This window comes from Leucoraja erinacea, chromosome 28, assembly GCF_028641065.1.
Source record: "Leucoraja erinacea ecotype New England chromosome 28, Leri_hhj_1, whole genome shotgun sequence".
Lineage (NCBI taxonomy): Eukaryota > Metazoa > Chordata > Chondrichthyes > Rajiformes > Rajidae > Leucoraja > Leucoraja erinaceus.
The window spans coordinates 1307533-1323393 of NC_073404.1; the positions used below are offsets into that span (position 1 = coordinate 1307533).

Below are 15861 nucleotides of genomic sequence, written 5' to 3' on the forward strand. Positions count from 1 at the left end.
TCTGGAAGATTAGATTACATGGAATCCAGAGTGAGCTAGCTATTTGGATTCAAAATTATCTTGGGGAAAGGGGTCAAGGGTGGTTGTGGTGGTCGATTTTCTTATTGGAAGACTAGTTGAGTACAACAAGGGTTCGTTCTGGGCCCACTGTTGTTTGTTATACACATCAATGATTTGAATGACAATGTAGTTAATATTGTTAGTAAATTTGCAGATGACACCAAAATTGGTGGTATAGTGGATAGCAAGGATGGAAATCCATGTTAACAACAAGATCTAGATCAGTTGGGAAGGTGGCCCAAGGAATGTCATTTAACTCTGACAAGTGTGCAGTGTTGTACTTTGATACGTCATGAACACAGTAAATGGTGGAGCACTGGACAGCGTTTAGCTTAGTTTAGTTTTTAGTTTAGAGATACAGCGCGGAATCGGACCCTTTGGTCCACTGTGCCGACCAACAATCCTCGTACACTAACACTATGTCAGTAGGCTACTAACCTGTACGTCTTTGGAGTGTTGAAGAGTCAAGGGAGTTTTTATTGTCAAATGTCCCAAAATGTTAGAATGAACAGAGAGATATGCGAGTACACGTGCATGGTTCCCTGCAAGAGATGAGTCAGGTGGACAGTGGTGAAGGCAGCTTTGGCAGCGTTGCCTTCACTGGGAAGGGTATTTGGAGATACTGTGCGCAGTTCCTGTTGTCCAGCAATAGAAAGATGTTATTATGTTGGAAAGTGTGCAAAAAAGATGCACTAGAGATGTTACATTGTGGCTTGAGTTCCAGGAAGAGGGTGGATGGGTTGGGACTTTTTTTGTTGGTGTGTAGGAGGCAGAGAGGTGACCTTATCAAGGCAAACAAGACCATAAGGGGCATGTGAATGCTTGCAGTATTTTCCCCAGGGTGGACAATTCTAAAACTAGAATGCATAGATAGTCTTATGGTGCAAGGGAGGAGAGACTTCAGGGGCAACTACAACTTGGCATAAACAAGTTGGCTTAAAGGGGCTGTGAGCATGCTGTACAGCTCTATGCCACTACTTTAAACCCAACTTGTCCAAGGAATCACTCAACAATGCCTGGGGAACAATGTGTACAGATTTCACCAAATAACCTTCCAATCCATAATAAGTAATTTCATTGAAATTGAGCCAGAATCACAGAAGTGAATGTACAGTTCGAGCTCCAGAAAGACCTTTGGATGAAGTGAGCAAGGACCATCTATGTATCTTTGCCGTACGGTATAGTCATGGGTAGAAAACAAGCTGTTAGAGGGTCATAAAGTGAGCAAAGGTATGTAGGCAGGTTAAGCGAGTGGGCTAAATATCAGCAGATGAAAGATGCCGAGGCTAAACTGGGGGCTAATCACCGAGGTAGGCAGAATGATTTAAATGGTGTGAGATTAGAGCAGCAAGTGTTTAAGAAGCCAAACACTGAAGACAAGGAAGATGAAGTGCAAGCTGTGGAAGTATCCAACACCGTTCTGGTGGGACTGGATTGGCTGGGACTACGATTTACGGTTTAAAAGGGATACGACCGGCAACTTTATCCATGCAAAGAGGGTGCTGGATATATGTGAAAAGTTGCCCCTGAAAGGAGTGAAGGTACAAATACAAATGTTTAAAAGACATTGGACGTACATTGATGGAAAAGGTCTACAACCACATGGGTCAAAAGCAGAAGATAAGACTAACTTATCTAACAGTTTCTTGGCCGGCATGGACAAATGATACCTGTTTCCGCTGTATAACATTTTGACTCTATTACTTTTTCCCCGCTTGAGAGTATAAACTTGAAGGTGAGAGGGGAAACAGTTAGATGGGATCTCACAGGGAATATTTTTACAGAGGATGGTTGGCAAGCTGACAGAGGATGTGTTAGTAGTAAATAACTATTATAATTTTACAAGACAGTTGGACAGGCACATTGATGGAAATGCTACAGAGGAATATGGGCCAGGCACGGGCAAATGGGTCTGGCTCGGGGAAGCAACTGGGCCAGCATGGAAGAGTTGGGCCAACGTTTCCCCGCCGCATGTCTCCATGACTCCAGTCAAATTGTTGCCCATTGCAGCTTTGAGGTACGTATAAATGCCTTGTTTTTATACTCACATGATGTGTTTTCCAGCAGATTCCAGGCCAGTGTCAGCTACATAACATGTGTTTGCTAATAGTTACTGAATCCCACTGGCTGTAATGGAGAGAACATCCCAGGACCTACCTTCTGAACCATATCTTCGTTTCTTTACTTCCTGCAACATTCTTTGTATGTTCTGGCCTGGAACCTCTGTTAAAAAATAAGTTTTGATAAGAATATAAAACAAGGGGGAGTGTTTATTTCTAGTCTCTTGACAGTGACCTAGCATTTCATAAACTGGAGCTGGTACGTTAGTTAACTGCTGCCACTGATTCTCTGAATGAATGTAGCTTGGCAGTGGGAATCGTGTGGGTGAAGGTGGCTGCTCACACTTGAGCTGCTAACAGCTTCACTAACAATGCAAATCTTGTTATACACTTCAACACACTGGACAAAAACCACTGCTACATTGTGCAAGCTTCAGTAAGTAGGACGTCAGGAGCCTCCTTATTCTCCAATTACTGCAATATTCTTGCTCAGATCTATACACAATTTATTCACTTTTTAAAATGTAAGTGATCGGAGCGGAAACTGCCTGAGAGAGTATAATGAGTGGAGATGTGGTCACCCACTTTAATGGGAGAATGTAAAGGCAGGTAGATGTTATTGTACGATGAAGTCATGCAGCATGGAATCAGGCCCTTTGGCCCATCTCGTCCATGCTGACCCAGTTGCTGAACTGAGCTAGTCCCACTTGCTTGCATCTCACTCCAAATATTCCTTATATATGTACCAGTCCTTTAAATATCGTAATTGTACCAGCCTCTACCACTTCCTCTGGCAGCTTGTTCCATATACACACCACCTCCTGTGTAAAAAAATGTTTCCCCTTTTCCCTCTCACATTAAATCTACGCCCTTTAGTTTCAGACTCCCCTACCTGGGGACAATACTGTGAACTAGTCATCTTATCCATGCCCCTCATGATTTCGTAATTCTTTATAAGGTCACCCCTCAGGCCCTTAAACATTTGGAGAAACAGGTACCAGTTAACCAGTCTCGACTTGTAGACCTGTTAATATACCTGTACATCGTTTTTGCACCCTTTCCAGTTTAATGACATCTACTGGGTGGCCAGCACTGTCCACAGTACCCTAAACAATTCTTTACCAACATCTTGTACAATTGTAACATGATTATCAAAATGCCTGGATACAATACCCTGACCGAAGAGGACAAGTGTACAAAATGCCTTTGAGCCATAGTGTCATAGAGCTATACAGTACATACAAGCCCAACAAGTTGGCATTCTAGGCTCATTGCATTTGCCTGTGTTTGGCCAATATCTCTCCAAAGACTTCCTGTATCCATTAACCTGTCCAAATTGCTTTTGAAAGTTGTAATCTTATCTGCTTGGTCAATTGGCCTTATCCACTAGGACTCGGTAGGTCCTGGGTTTTACAATCCTCTACGATGAATCTCTACTGCACCCTTTCGACTTCAATGATAACCCTCTATCCACCAAGAAACTAATTGCTGGATGAACTCAGCAGGTCAGGCAGCATTAGTGGAAAGAAATGGAAAGACAAGAGTTTGGGAGCTTTCTTCAGACTGAGTTTTACCTGCTGAGCTCCTCCAGCTGTTTATTTGTTGCTCACAATTCCAGCAGCTCCAGACTCTTGTCTCTGCCTTCTTCGCCACCCACCTACCTGTGTCACCATCTTTATGGAACACACAGAGTTAGCACACTGACACAGAGAGAGAGGGGAAAGAGAGAAAGGGGAAAGAGAGAGAGGGAGATGGGGAAGAGGCAACAGTGCCTGCTTACTGCAGGAGGTTGCATGGAAACAGTTTTTTTTTTTGTCCCTAAGACAGTTTCCCCTCCAAGACGGCTTTTTTCCTGCTTGCCAATTCCAAAATAAACTTTTAAGTGGTTCTCAATTTCCAAATTAAAATCTTGTTATAACCAATTTGTGTTCTGAAAGCATGAGTAACAGGCAGACACATGCTGTCAGGGTAGGCATGGTAGGCACTGCCTACCCTCACAAAAATTATAAAATGGTAATTATTAAATATAAATAGTAAAGGCATGGGAGAATCATGCCTATCTAAGCGATCGATCTCTTAGGTAGGCATAATTCTCCGTGCCTTTCATCCGCAGCACTTGCAATACGCGAAAGTCTGTGCAGCCCACGTGCCGTCAGCGCTGCTTCAAGCCGTCAATTTCAAGCGGAGCTGAAGGCAGCAGAAATTCTGCCTTTGCAGTACTGCACATGCGCAGCAGCCTACAGTGCATGCGCAGCGCAAGTTTCTTGCTGGATTTTTCAAATATGGATTGTCATTATTTTAAGTATCTTAGGAAACAAAGAGAGAAGAATGGAGTACATTTCTTGGTGCTATATGTTTTTAAATACTGTATTTCCCGGGGTGGCAGGGAGAGCTCCTTTCACAGCGTTTGGGGAGTCTGGCCAGGGGTAAAGTTGCGGGGAGGGCAGGAGCGTTGTGAAGGAGAGGATCGGGGATCATGCCAGTAACCCACTTGCGATGCTCCGGGCATGGAGCCACTGCATTATGGCCAGGGAGTGCATTAGCTCAGGTGGCTGCGAGAGGCCGCTGGGACCTGACAGCCCCTTCTGCCGACCCGCTCACATCTGGCAGTGCTCTCAGTCTGAAAATCACTCGCCGGCATCGCTCATGTCAGCCGCTCCTTAAATTCCGACAGCGCGCTCAAGGAACCAATTGTCGGCTGTCGGAATTTAAGGATTTGCTGGAAGCGGCTGACAAGAGCGAAGTTGGCGAGCGGCAGGTGAGAGATGTTCAGACAGAGAGCACTGCCAGAGGTAAGCGGGCCGGCAGAAAGAGCTGAAGTCCCGGCGGCCGCTCGTAGCCACCCGAGCTGCTTCCCTCCCCGGCCACAGTGAGTGAGTTATTAGCATCACCGACCCCCTCCTTCTCAACGCTCCTGCCCTCCCCGCAACTTTACCCCTGGCCAGACTCCCCATACGCTGTGAAAGGAACTCTCCCCCAATTGGTCCCTTGAACAAGTATTGTCATTCAATAAGGTGACAACTGATTCAACTTGTCCGGTTTTTCCCACCATCTCTCCACCTGCCGTCACACTCCAACACCCACCCATTCAGTAATTTAGAATGAAGGAGATTTGGAAGCCTTGGGCAAATTGAATTGTTACTTATTTTAATTTTTAATTTTTATGGAGAGGAGTACAATCTGCGCATGCGCGGTTTACGATTTTGTTTAAAAGCCGACTGACTGCCTACCCTGAGTAATTACTCACGGCACGTGCCTGGTATCAGGTGAACTACATATACAGCACTCTCAGTCAGCTACTGCAACATCCGTGCAGATTTCAAGTCTGTGGAACTTTAAACTATAATCTTCTGGGTGACAGGCAAGGTGCCAACAACAATGGCGTAGCAAATAGCTAATAAAGAAAACACATTTCCATCAATAAAATGCATGGGTGGAATTTCTCTGATGTTTCTGAGTCAACATTAAATTTCACTTAGATCATTCAACGCATTTCAATTTATTCTTTTGATTATAAAAATATGTGAGTTCGGTATTCTGAAAAACGCAATAAATCATGGGATTTGTCAAAGATCACTCGCTATAAAGAAATAGCGAATGAAGCGCTGGCTGTATAAACTGTGTATAAATTTGTATCTTTATTCATAAGTTATGTGTAAAAATATATTTAAACTGAGGAACAGGGATGCTAGGTAGCGGGAGAGCGGGGTGTAACAGCGAGAGAGAGAGAGGGGGCAGATGCGAGTGGGAGACCAGGGGGAGGGACATTCTTGGCAGCTGAGCTGCTGCATGCACACAGACCACCGCCTCATCTGCAGCCAGGATCGATCCCGGGCCCCTGGCGCCACAAGCACTGCCGAACCGCCACTGGACCGTCCCCGCCCCCCCCCCCCCCCCCCCCCCCCCCCCCCCCCCCCCCCCCACCGAGTGTCCCATCCTTGCCCGGGGCGACCCTGGACCAAAGGGACACCGGCCCCCCCCAGCAGCGTCGGCCCCAGGCCCACCGCCAGTGCGGAGAAGAAGCGCTAACTTCAGACCGACCCCATTCCAACTCCCGACGTACCGGCTCCCCAACGGGTGGGTACCACCAGCCGCCCGACCCCCGCCACACCCAGCAGCACCCAGCAGCACCCACCACACCCAGCAGCACCCCCCCACCACACCCCAGCAGCCGCCCCCCCACACACCCAGCAGCACCCACCACACACACAGCAGCACCCACCACCCACCACACACCAGCAGCACCCACACACACCCAGCAGCACCCACCACACACCAGCAGCACCCCCCCCACACACCCAGCAGCACCCCCACCACACCCAGCAGCACCCACCACACCCCCAGCAGCACCCACCACACACCCAGCAGCACCCCCCACACCCCAGCAGCACCCCACACCCACCACCCAGCAGCACCCACCACACACCCAGCAGCACCCACCACACACCCCCAGCAGCACCCCCCCACCACACACCAGCAGCACCCACCACACACCCAGCAGCACCCACCACACCCAGCAGCACCCACCACACACCAGCCGCACCCACCACACACCCAGCAGCCGCTGGCCAAAGGAATGGGTGAGGTTTTGGGTCGAGACCCTTCTCCAGAGATGTTGCCTGACCCACCGAGCCACCGCTGCACCCCGTGTGTATCCCCGCCGATGACTGGCGCTCGGCCCCGCCGGCACTGATGGGGCCAACCGACAGCCACTGGACAGGACGAGAGCCGCAGCCGACGGTCCCCAGCCCAAGCTGTAGCCAGCTGTAGCCCTCCCCCCCCTTGTGTCCGCGCCAGTTGCAAGTGCGGGACCGCCACCACTCCGGGCCAGCGCTCCACAAATCCAGGGCTGGCGGCCAACCCGGCGGGACAGGCAGAGCCAAGCTGGAGCCACCGCCTCCCCCCCCCCCATGCCGGCTAGAACCCTGCCGGCACAGGAGCACCCCGGACACCTCCGGCCACCCCCAGACAGGGACCGGACACCCAGGTGGGGACAGGGACGGCCCAGCAGCAACTCAACAGCACCCGCAGCGCCGGAGACCCGGGCCCGACCCCGACCCTGACCGCGAACAAAATGCAAACCTGCACACACACAACAGCAATTGCCGAGAATGTTCATTGCGAATGACCTATGACCTGGGCATGCACAGTCAGGATACCGAACACTTATTCTAAAAGAGGGAAAGTTCCGCAGAAATCATGTATCATCATACCTGCACCAACCTACTTCTTTACACAGCAGAGATGTTCAAACCTCTGCTTGATGAGGAATTACTGTACTGCCATCACAAATTTATAAACATTATAAACGTCAGCACGGAAACAGGCCCTTCGGCCCAATGAGTCAATGCCGACTAGCCATCACCCTATCCTACACACCAGGGACAATTTTACAGAGACCAATTAACCTACAAACCTGTACATCTTTGGAATGTGAGAGAAAACCAGAGCCCCAGGAGCCCCACGCCAACATGGGAAGAATGTACAAACTCTGCACAGACAGCACTTGTAGTCAGGATCAAACCTGCATCTGTTTCGCTTTATGGCAGCAACTCTACCGCTGCACCACTGTACACCCACATCCTCAACAATTCTCTCATCTTTGTTTCTGTGGAGTGGAAAGAGAACAAGCAGCACCACATTGACTTGTGTGGCAACAGGCGTGGTGTTTTGGATATGAAGGGCTTCCATCATTTGTGTTTTTGCATCAAGCTATACACCTTGTGCTTCCGTTTGACATTTTGTTCATAATTCTGTTTTTCACTATTATCTTTCTTGTGTTTTAAGTTTACTCCTTTTGAGTAAATGTTAGACCATTTTCTCCCTGAACATTGTGAACGTTTGTCACTGTCCACGTGTGAATCATGTTGCTTTCATTCCACATTTTCAAAATTAGCAGCATTTTTCTTTTTTATCTAGAGAGGCTTTACTTTCTCATCTCACCAGTGTTTGAACCTGCTTGGAAATCGGAGAAAGGAAGGTAGGTAATAACGTTATTGGAGCGTGCTGGACCATTTTGGAGTCAGTGATATCAAGAGAAAGATGAGTATTTGATCTGTGAATTGAAGAGGGAATCCAAAACTGGAGCAGCATCAATGGGCCTTGACTTTGTACAGGAGGAATTACCTAAGAGAGCTAAGTTGTTACTGTACTGATGTCAAGTTCAAGAGAATGCTTTGAATAGATCTGAACTAGAATTTTAGCCGCGGTTAATAACATTAAATACAATAGACAGCAGTGACAACGTTACAATCTACTTTCACAATTTCTTCCCATTGAGGTCTGATGTGATATTGTATGAAGAGTGCCAATGAGAGGGATTCAACCTCAAAGTACTCTACCGACTGACAATCCCATTTTAATTCATGCAAGATGAAAATTTAACATCAGATAAATATTACTCAGAAACAACTGCCATAAAATTGTCCGCTTCTGCGTCCACAACCCTCTTTAGTCAGAGTGTGGTGAATCTGTGGAATTCATTGCAACAGAAAGCTGGGGAGGCTGCCAATGGATATTTTGACTACAGAGATAGATAGATTCTTGATTGGTACGGGCATCAGGGGTTATGGGAGAAGGCAGGAGAATGGGGTTGAGAGGGAAAGATAGATCAGCCATGATTGAACGGCGGAGTAGACTTAATGAGCTGGATGGCCTCATTCTGCTCCTATCATTTATGAGCAAAAGCATCTCACTGTACCTTGGCACATGTGACAATAAACTAAACTAATTACTCACTTGAAGTTTACGTCAATACTGCATTCATATTTTTCTCTCCCTGTCTCGAAGCATTGAGGTCAGTCACAGTGCAGGAGCAGCCAGCCCCTTGGAATGTGTGTGGATTCAGGGTTGCTGGAATCACGGTCAAAAAGTGTGTTCTTTTACTCATTCCTTCACATTCAGAGTCGGGGCATTAACCATCAGTTCTGCAGCTGACCAATACAGACTTGTGACAGAAGGTACCAATAAGCACATCACCGAGGATGCGGGGAGCAAAATGGTGGCTGGGGCCTAAACTTGCACAGTTCCAGCAGGGTCGTATTGAATGCTATCAGAAGCAGGAATCCTGACGTGTTGCCGCTATAACCATATAACAATTACAGCACGGAAACAGGCCATCTCGACCCTTCTAGTCCGTGCCGAACACATATTCTCCCCTAGTCCCATATACCTGCGGTCAGACCATAACCCTCCATTCCCTTCCCATCCATATAACTATCCAATTTATTTTTAAATGATAAAAACGAACCTGCCTCCACCACCTTCACTGGAAGCTCATTCCACACAGCTACCACTCTCTGAGTAAAGAAGTTCCCCCTCATGTTACCCCTAAACTTCAGTCCCTTAATTCTCAAGTCATGTCCCCTTGTTTGAATCTTCCCTACTCTCAGTGGGAAAAGCTTTTCCACGTCAACTCTGTCTATCCCTCTCATCATTTAAAAAACCTCTATCAAGTCCCCCCTTAACCTTCTGCGCTCCAAAGAATAAAGCCCTAACTTGTTCAACCTTGCTGAGCATCAACACAAACTGTAGTCATCATCACTGCACTGCTGAAGATTAGTTCACTCACCCATCAAGTGCTGAACCTGGGACTTACTCAGGGCTAGACAAAAGTGCTGGAGAAACTCAGCGGGTGCAACAGCATCATAGACGCTGCTACATCCGCTGAGTTTCTCCAGCACTTTTGTCTACCTTCGATTTTCCAGCATCTGCAGTTCCTTCCTAAACACTTATTCTGGGCTTACGAGATGAAGCAGCTGAGCTCCCTTAGTTAGTGCTGCTGTTTGCAAATAAAAGTACATACAATCGTCCTGTAGCTTTTAATTACTGCTACCATGTTAATATTTAAGTTCCAAACCCTGCACTTTCACCAACTGACTTAAAAATGGCGCCAGAATGGCGACTCTGTACACGGTCTCAGTGTACCACTGCTATCCACTTGTACTGTATTTGTGATGCTTATCTAAGATGTATCGAAGTGCTTCTAGATAGTGATACTTGTACTGAACTGTGTATAAAAATGGATTTCACTGTACCTCATGTGATAAATGATGTACCAGACCACAACTTCAAACATACTTTCATCCTCCATTTCCAGTGCAATTTTGATTAACTGTCCCTGAAGTAAAGTGCAACCTGAAATGTCAAACATTCTTCACTCTTCGTTCACTAATGTAACCATGTCGCAGTTCACTTTATAAATCCATAATACGGTGATTGTGTAGAACCTATAAACCGTTCCAGCAAAGGATCTATAGAGATGAAAAATGCTGGACGTACTCATAAAATGTAAAAGCATGCAGCGAGAGAAACTGTTTCATTCTGGATGCAAAGATCTGAAACATTAACTCTGGTTCTCTCTTTTATAGATTCTGTCTCACTTCATTTTTCCAGCATTTATCATTCTGACTTCACATTTCCAGTAGCACATTATTTGTATAAGGTGAATGGAGAATGCATCAATGGCACCAGGAATATATGGGTAACTATAAATGAGCAGGTTACCAAAATCTCCCCCCCCTCCCACCACCATTAAAAACATGAACTCTGCCAGTACATTCACACAACGATACTAATGGGTGGCCATTCAGCTTCCAATACTTTCAAATTATCCCATTACAATAACACAATGGCTCCTTAAAGACACAGTATTCTTTTTGATAGAGGAATTAAACTTTTAGTTTCAGTATTTAAAGTCAAGTTTACTTCTACCAATTCTGCACCTAATATGTCTCTTTGAAAAGATCCAATTCAAAATCTCAAGGAAGCTCTTTGAGGAAATAAGAAGGAAGCATTTGCCAATTTTATCATATTTTGAAATAAGTTAACTCTTCCCATCGATAGTAAAATAATGACTCTGACCTGCAGTGAAGATCATATTCTCATGATATTTAACCTTAATTAGACCTCATCGAAACATAGAAAATAGGTGCAGGAGTAGACCATTCGGCCCTTCGAGCCAGCACCGCCATGGAAGAACAATGGAGGATCGGGCGTGGGGGGGAACGGCATGAGTATGGAGGTGGGGGGAGAACAATGGACAATAGGGGGAGGGGGGGGGGGACAAAGGACAATGGGGACCCGGCATGGGAAAACTGTTGGTGGGGGGGGGGGGGGGGGGGGTGGGACAAAAGGGGGAGTGGCGTGCTTTGTACCTTTGTCAGCGCTGCAGGTGGCTGTTATTTGTATACATCGTGCAGGAGAGCAAAAAATAAAGTATTCTCAATAGGATCATGGCTGATCATCCGATATCGGTATCCCGTTCCTGCTTTCTCCCCATATCCCTTGAGTCCGTTAGACCGAAGAGCTATATCTAACTCTTTCTTGAAAACACTCCAATGAATTGGCCTCCACTACCTTCTGTGGCAGAGAATTCCACAAATTCACAACTCTCTGGTGAAAAAGTTTTTCCTCATCTCAGCCCTAAATGGCCTAACCCCTTATTCTTAAACAGGGACCACTGGTTCTGGACTACCCCAAAACCGTGAACATTTTTCCTCCATCTAGTCTGTTCAATTCCTTAAGAATGTTATATGTTTTTAAAAGATCCCCTCTCATCTTTCTTAATTCTAGTGAATATGCCCAGTCGATCCATTCTTTCAGCATATGTCAGTCTCGCCATCCCAGTAATTAACCTGGTGAACCTACGCTGCAAAATTGTCCTTTCGTTGCACACAATACTCTAGGTGTGGTCTCACCAGGGCCCTGTACCACTGCAGTAGAACCTCCTTGCTCATACTCAAATCCTCTTGCTGTGAAGGCCAACATGCCATTAGCTTTCTTCACTGCCTGCTGTACCTGCATGCTTACTTTCAGTGACTGATGTACACCCAGGTCTCATTGCACCTCCCCTTTTCCTAATCTGACACCATTCAGATAATAATCTGCCTTCTTGTTCTTGCCACCAAAGTGGATAACCTCACATTTATCAACATTATACTGCATCTGCCATGCATCTGCCCACTCACCCAACCTATCCAAGTCACCCTGCAGCCATATAGCATCCTCCCCGCAGCTCACACTGCCACCCAGCTTTGCGTCATCCGCGATCTTGGAGATGTCACATTTAATTCCCTCGTCGAAATCGTCACATTGACGACGGGTGTCAGAGGTTATGGGGAGAATGGGGTTAGGAGGGAGAGATAGATCGACCATGATTGAAAGGCTTGATGGGCCGAATGGTCTAGTTCTGCTCCTATCACTTATGACCTTATGATTTATGAGTCATTGGGTCACACAGCATGGAAACAGGCCCTTCGGCCCAACCTGACCATGCCAACCAAGATGCCCCACATAAGTTAGCCCCATTTGTTTGTGTTGCCCATATCCCCCTAAACCTCTCCTATCCCTGTCAAAGTGTCTTTTTAAATACAATCAATATGGGTATGATATCAGGGAAATGCTGAAAAACCATTACAAATGAAATGAAAACTGGGAACTTCAAACCATGAGTTGAATCAGGCAGTGCTAGTTTAGTTTTAACAAGCGGAATAATTGCCCTGGTGGTTAGATCCTCAATGTCCAACAAGGTATGAGCAAGCAGAATGGGCCTATCATCTCTGGTGTTCAACTGAATGAGAGGCCATTGAAGCAATCGGGTTTCCAAGAGGCTTCTCAGCATAGATGCGGAGAGGATGCTTACACTAGTGGGGGATTCTAGTGCTTGTGAGCACTCATCCAGGATAAGGAAACAGCTACTTAAATTGAGGACAAATGTCTAGTTTCAAGGGTTCTGACTCTCTAGGTCATAAAATAAATGGGGGTGACACAGTGACGCAGCGGTAGAGTGGTTGCATCACAGAGCCCGAGGCCCGGGTTAGATCCTGACTGGCTTTTCTCCGGGTGCTACAGTTTCTTCCCGCACTCCAAAGACGTTGGAGGTTAATTGGCTTAGGTAAAACTGTAAATTGTCCCTAATGTGTAGGATAGTGTAGTGTATAGGGTGATCGCTGGTCAGCGTGGACTCCGTGGGCCAGAGTTTAATTACACGCTGTATCTCTAAACTAATGTAAAAGGGCAGATCCGGATAGACCTTGCACAACATGGGACTCAAGTGTCGCAGCAACATTGTGCGTGGGAAACCGTATCCCACAAATTTAATTGTTTTCTGAAGCAGTGACCAAGAGGATTGATGAGACCTGTGCAGTAACAAGGCCTCTGGCAAGGTTCCACATGCTAGGCTTGGTCCAGGAATTGAGATCCCGTGGGAGCCAGCATGAGCTGGACAATTGTAGACAAAACATACTTAGTGGAAGGAGTGAGAGGGATTGGTGGGTTATGTCTCAGATTGGAGGCTCATGACGAATGGTGTGACGCAAGGTTTGAGGCAGGGTCACCTGCGGTGTGACACTGATCCCTGAAAGTAGTGTCGAAGGTAGATCGGGTGGTGAAGACCACTTTTCATGTGAGGGTTGTGAGTATAGATAATGAGATGTTATGTTACGAGTTGTACAAGGTGTTGGTGAGGTAACCCAAAACAGGGCAGAAACCATTCCTTCACATGTGGTTCACCAGAGGCAACCCAGGTTATTCACAAACCTTTCAAGAGGTATAGTTATAAAGTGAGCTCTCCATAGAATCTCTCTTAGCAATGTACCCAGAAACAACAGTTAGGGAGGGAAGAGATTTGCTGGCACGTTGGGCAGAGCAAAGACAAATAGAACTCAATGCCAACAAATGAGAGGGAATGCATTTTAGGACAGCAGACAAGGATATGATGTGTGCAATAAATGGGAGTATTGATGAACAGAGAGACATGGTTCCCTGACAGTGTGAGCAGAAGTATAGATAGTGATGAGGAAGGTAGGGTATAAGAGCTGGGACATCATGCTGCAACTTTATAACACGTTGGTTTAGTCACAGCTGCATTGCTGTCTGCGGTTCTGGGCACCAGGCTGCAGGAAGGATGTGATTGCACTGCAAATGGTGCAGAGGAGATTCACCAGAACGTTGCCCAGCTTAGATCTTTTCAGATTTGTTATCCCCGGGGTGGACGAAATCTGAGGGCTGATCTGATAGATAGACAAAATAAATATAGTGGGTTATCTGTGACTGGCAGGCATTGGTTTAAGGTGACCACTGGGAGGTTTAAAGGGGATGTGAAGATAAATGTTTTTGTATGCAGAGTCTGGAGGTGACGGATGCAGAGATTCTCAGAATATTCAAGTACCATCGAGACAACTACTTGAATAACTAAGGCACAGAGGGCAGAAACAAAGAACTACAGATGCTGGTTTAGACCAAAGATAGACACAAAATGCTGGAGTAACTCTGCAGGCCAGACAGCATCTCTGGAGAAGAAGGATAGGTGACATTTTAGATTGGGGCCCTTCATCAGACTGAAAGTAGAGGGTGAGGTGGGGGGGAGCGGGGAGAACTGGAGACGAGAAAAGACCAGGACAAATCAGGGCCAGCAACAGATAACCTCAGGGAGGGTGGTGCCCTAGCAGGCCAATTGTTGGCTGTGGAAGGTGTGATCTCAAGAGGGAGACACTGTGGTAAACTGTGAAACTGGTTAAATAACTAGGGTGGAGGAAGGGGGTAAGGGAAGGGGGAGAGGGAAGTATTAGTAGAACTTACTTAAGAGAGCTCTGGACCTCATGTGATAAATGGGATTGTTAAACAAAGAACATTATGTTCCTTTTCGTTCTATATCTCTATTTCACCGTCTATGTCTCTCGCTTCCTAGTCCCCTGAATCTTAGATCCTGAAAGGATCTCGACCCGAAACGTCACCTATTCCTTTTCTCCTGAGATGCTGCCTGGTCCGCTGAGTATCTCGGCTTTTTGTGTCTATCATCGGTGTAAACCAGCACTTGCAGTTGCTTCTTACATATTCATGTTCCTTCCTTTGTTTTTGCACAGGTACATCAAATTACCTGAACGATCAAAAGAATAATTGACTCCCTCCCTTGCGGTGGGAGGTGAGACTAGACCACTGTAAGAATACTGTATCTTTAAGGGCTTGAGAATGAAGAGGATCAAATGCATCACCCACCTCTTTGCCTGCCCTGGATGCTGCGCAAGGCCAGGATGTTCTGTTCGTCGGACAAGAACTGCTTCATCTTGTGGAAAGGCTCCTTCCCTCGAACAGTCAGCTTATTCCATGGCTTCGGTCTGGCCAGTATCTCACTGACGGAACCTTGAGACAAGCCCAGTACATAATGTCCAAATATCCGCTGGCCAATATTGTGCTTGATCAACTGCTCTTTTACTTGCCGCGCAATCTCTGCCGTGTCCAGATCCTCGCCTTCAGATATGCTGCCGGCGCTCTCTGACTGGCTGGGCGAAGGGATCATTCCGTTCACGTCCGAGCTGGGCGGGATGGGGCTTGGGGACGATATGGAGTTTGTGCTGTAAGGACCTGTTGGAAAAAGCATGGTTGTGCTTCCCGCATCCTGCATTGCCTTGGAGTAGAAGGACTGCATTAGCTGCCGCTGAAGAAGCGAGTTTAGTGCAAATTTCCCCGCAGAGGCCAGGGGGATCGGGGAGCTTGTCAATGAAGAGCTGAAAAAATCTTGACCTAAAACCGTTGGTGAGAATTGGTGCGTACCGTTAGCACTGGAAGCCTGCTCACTCGCGCTGCGCAGCAACTTAGAGGGAGGGGAGGTTGGTGAGGTCGAAGGACGCAGACTCTCAAGTCGGTCGTTCCCATTTCTCCCAGCTGACCCTACAAGAAAGGTCAAACACAATGCATTATGGGGGAGCGAAAAAGTAAAACCATGAAAATTAGCAAACTTTTA

The 15861-nt window shown here is 46.8% G+C and overlaps 1 protein-coding gene across 11 annotated transcripts in view; it reads right to left on the reverse strand.

Moving 5' to 3' along the window:
* cux1b (cut-like homeobox 1b) overlaps nucleotides 1-15861 on the reverse strand; it is a 445030-nt gene that overhangs the window by 165110 nt on the left and 264059 nt on the right. For 8 of the 11 annotated variants that reach the window (XM_055657464.1, XM_055657465.1, XM_055657461.1 and 5 more), the window contains exons 15-16: nucleotides 15117-15788; nucleotides 2218-2283 (exon numbers count right to left, since the gene is read on the reverse strand). The exons of 1 other annotated variant lie outside the window; for it this stretch is intronic. In XM_055657464.1, coding sequence (XP_055513439.1) covers nucleotides 2218-2283; nucleotides 15117-15788 — 738 coding nt within the window. The remainder of the gene's footprint in view (nucleotides 1-2217; nucleotides 2284-15116; nucleotides 15789-15861) is intronic. 2 more of the 11 variants (XM_055657469.1, XM_055657460.1) reach the window with 1 other exon arrangement.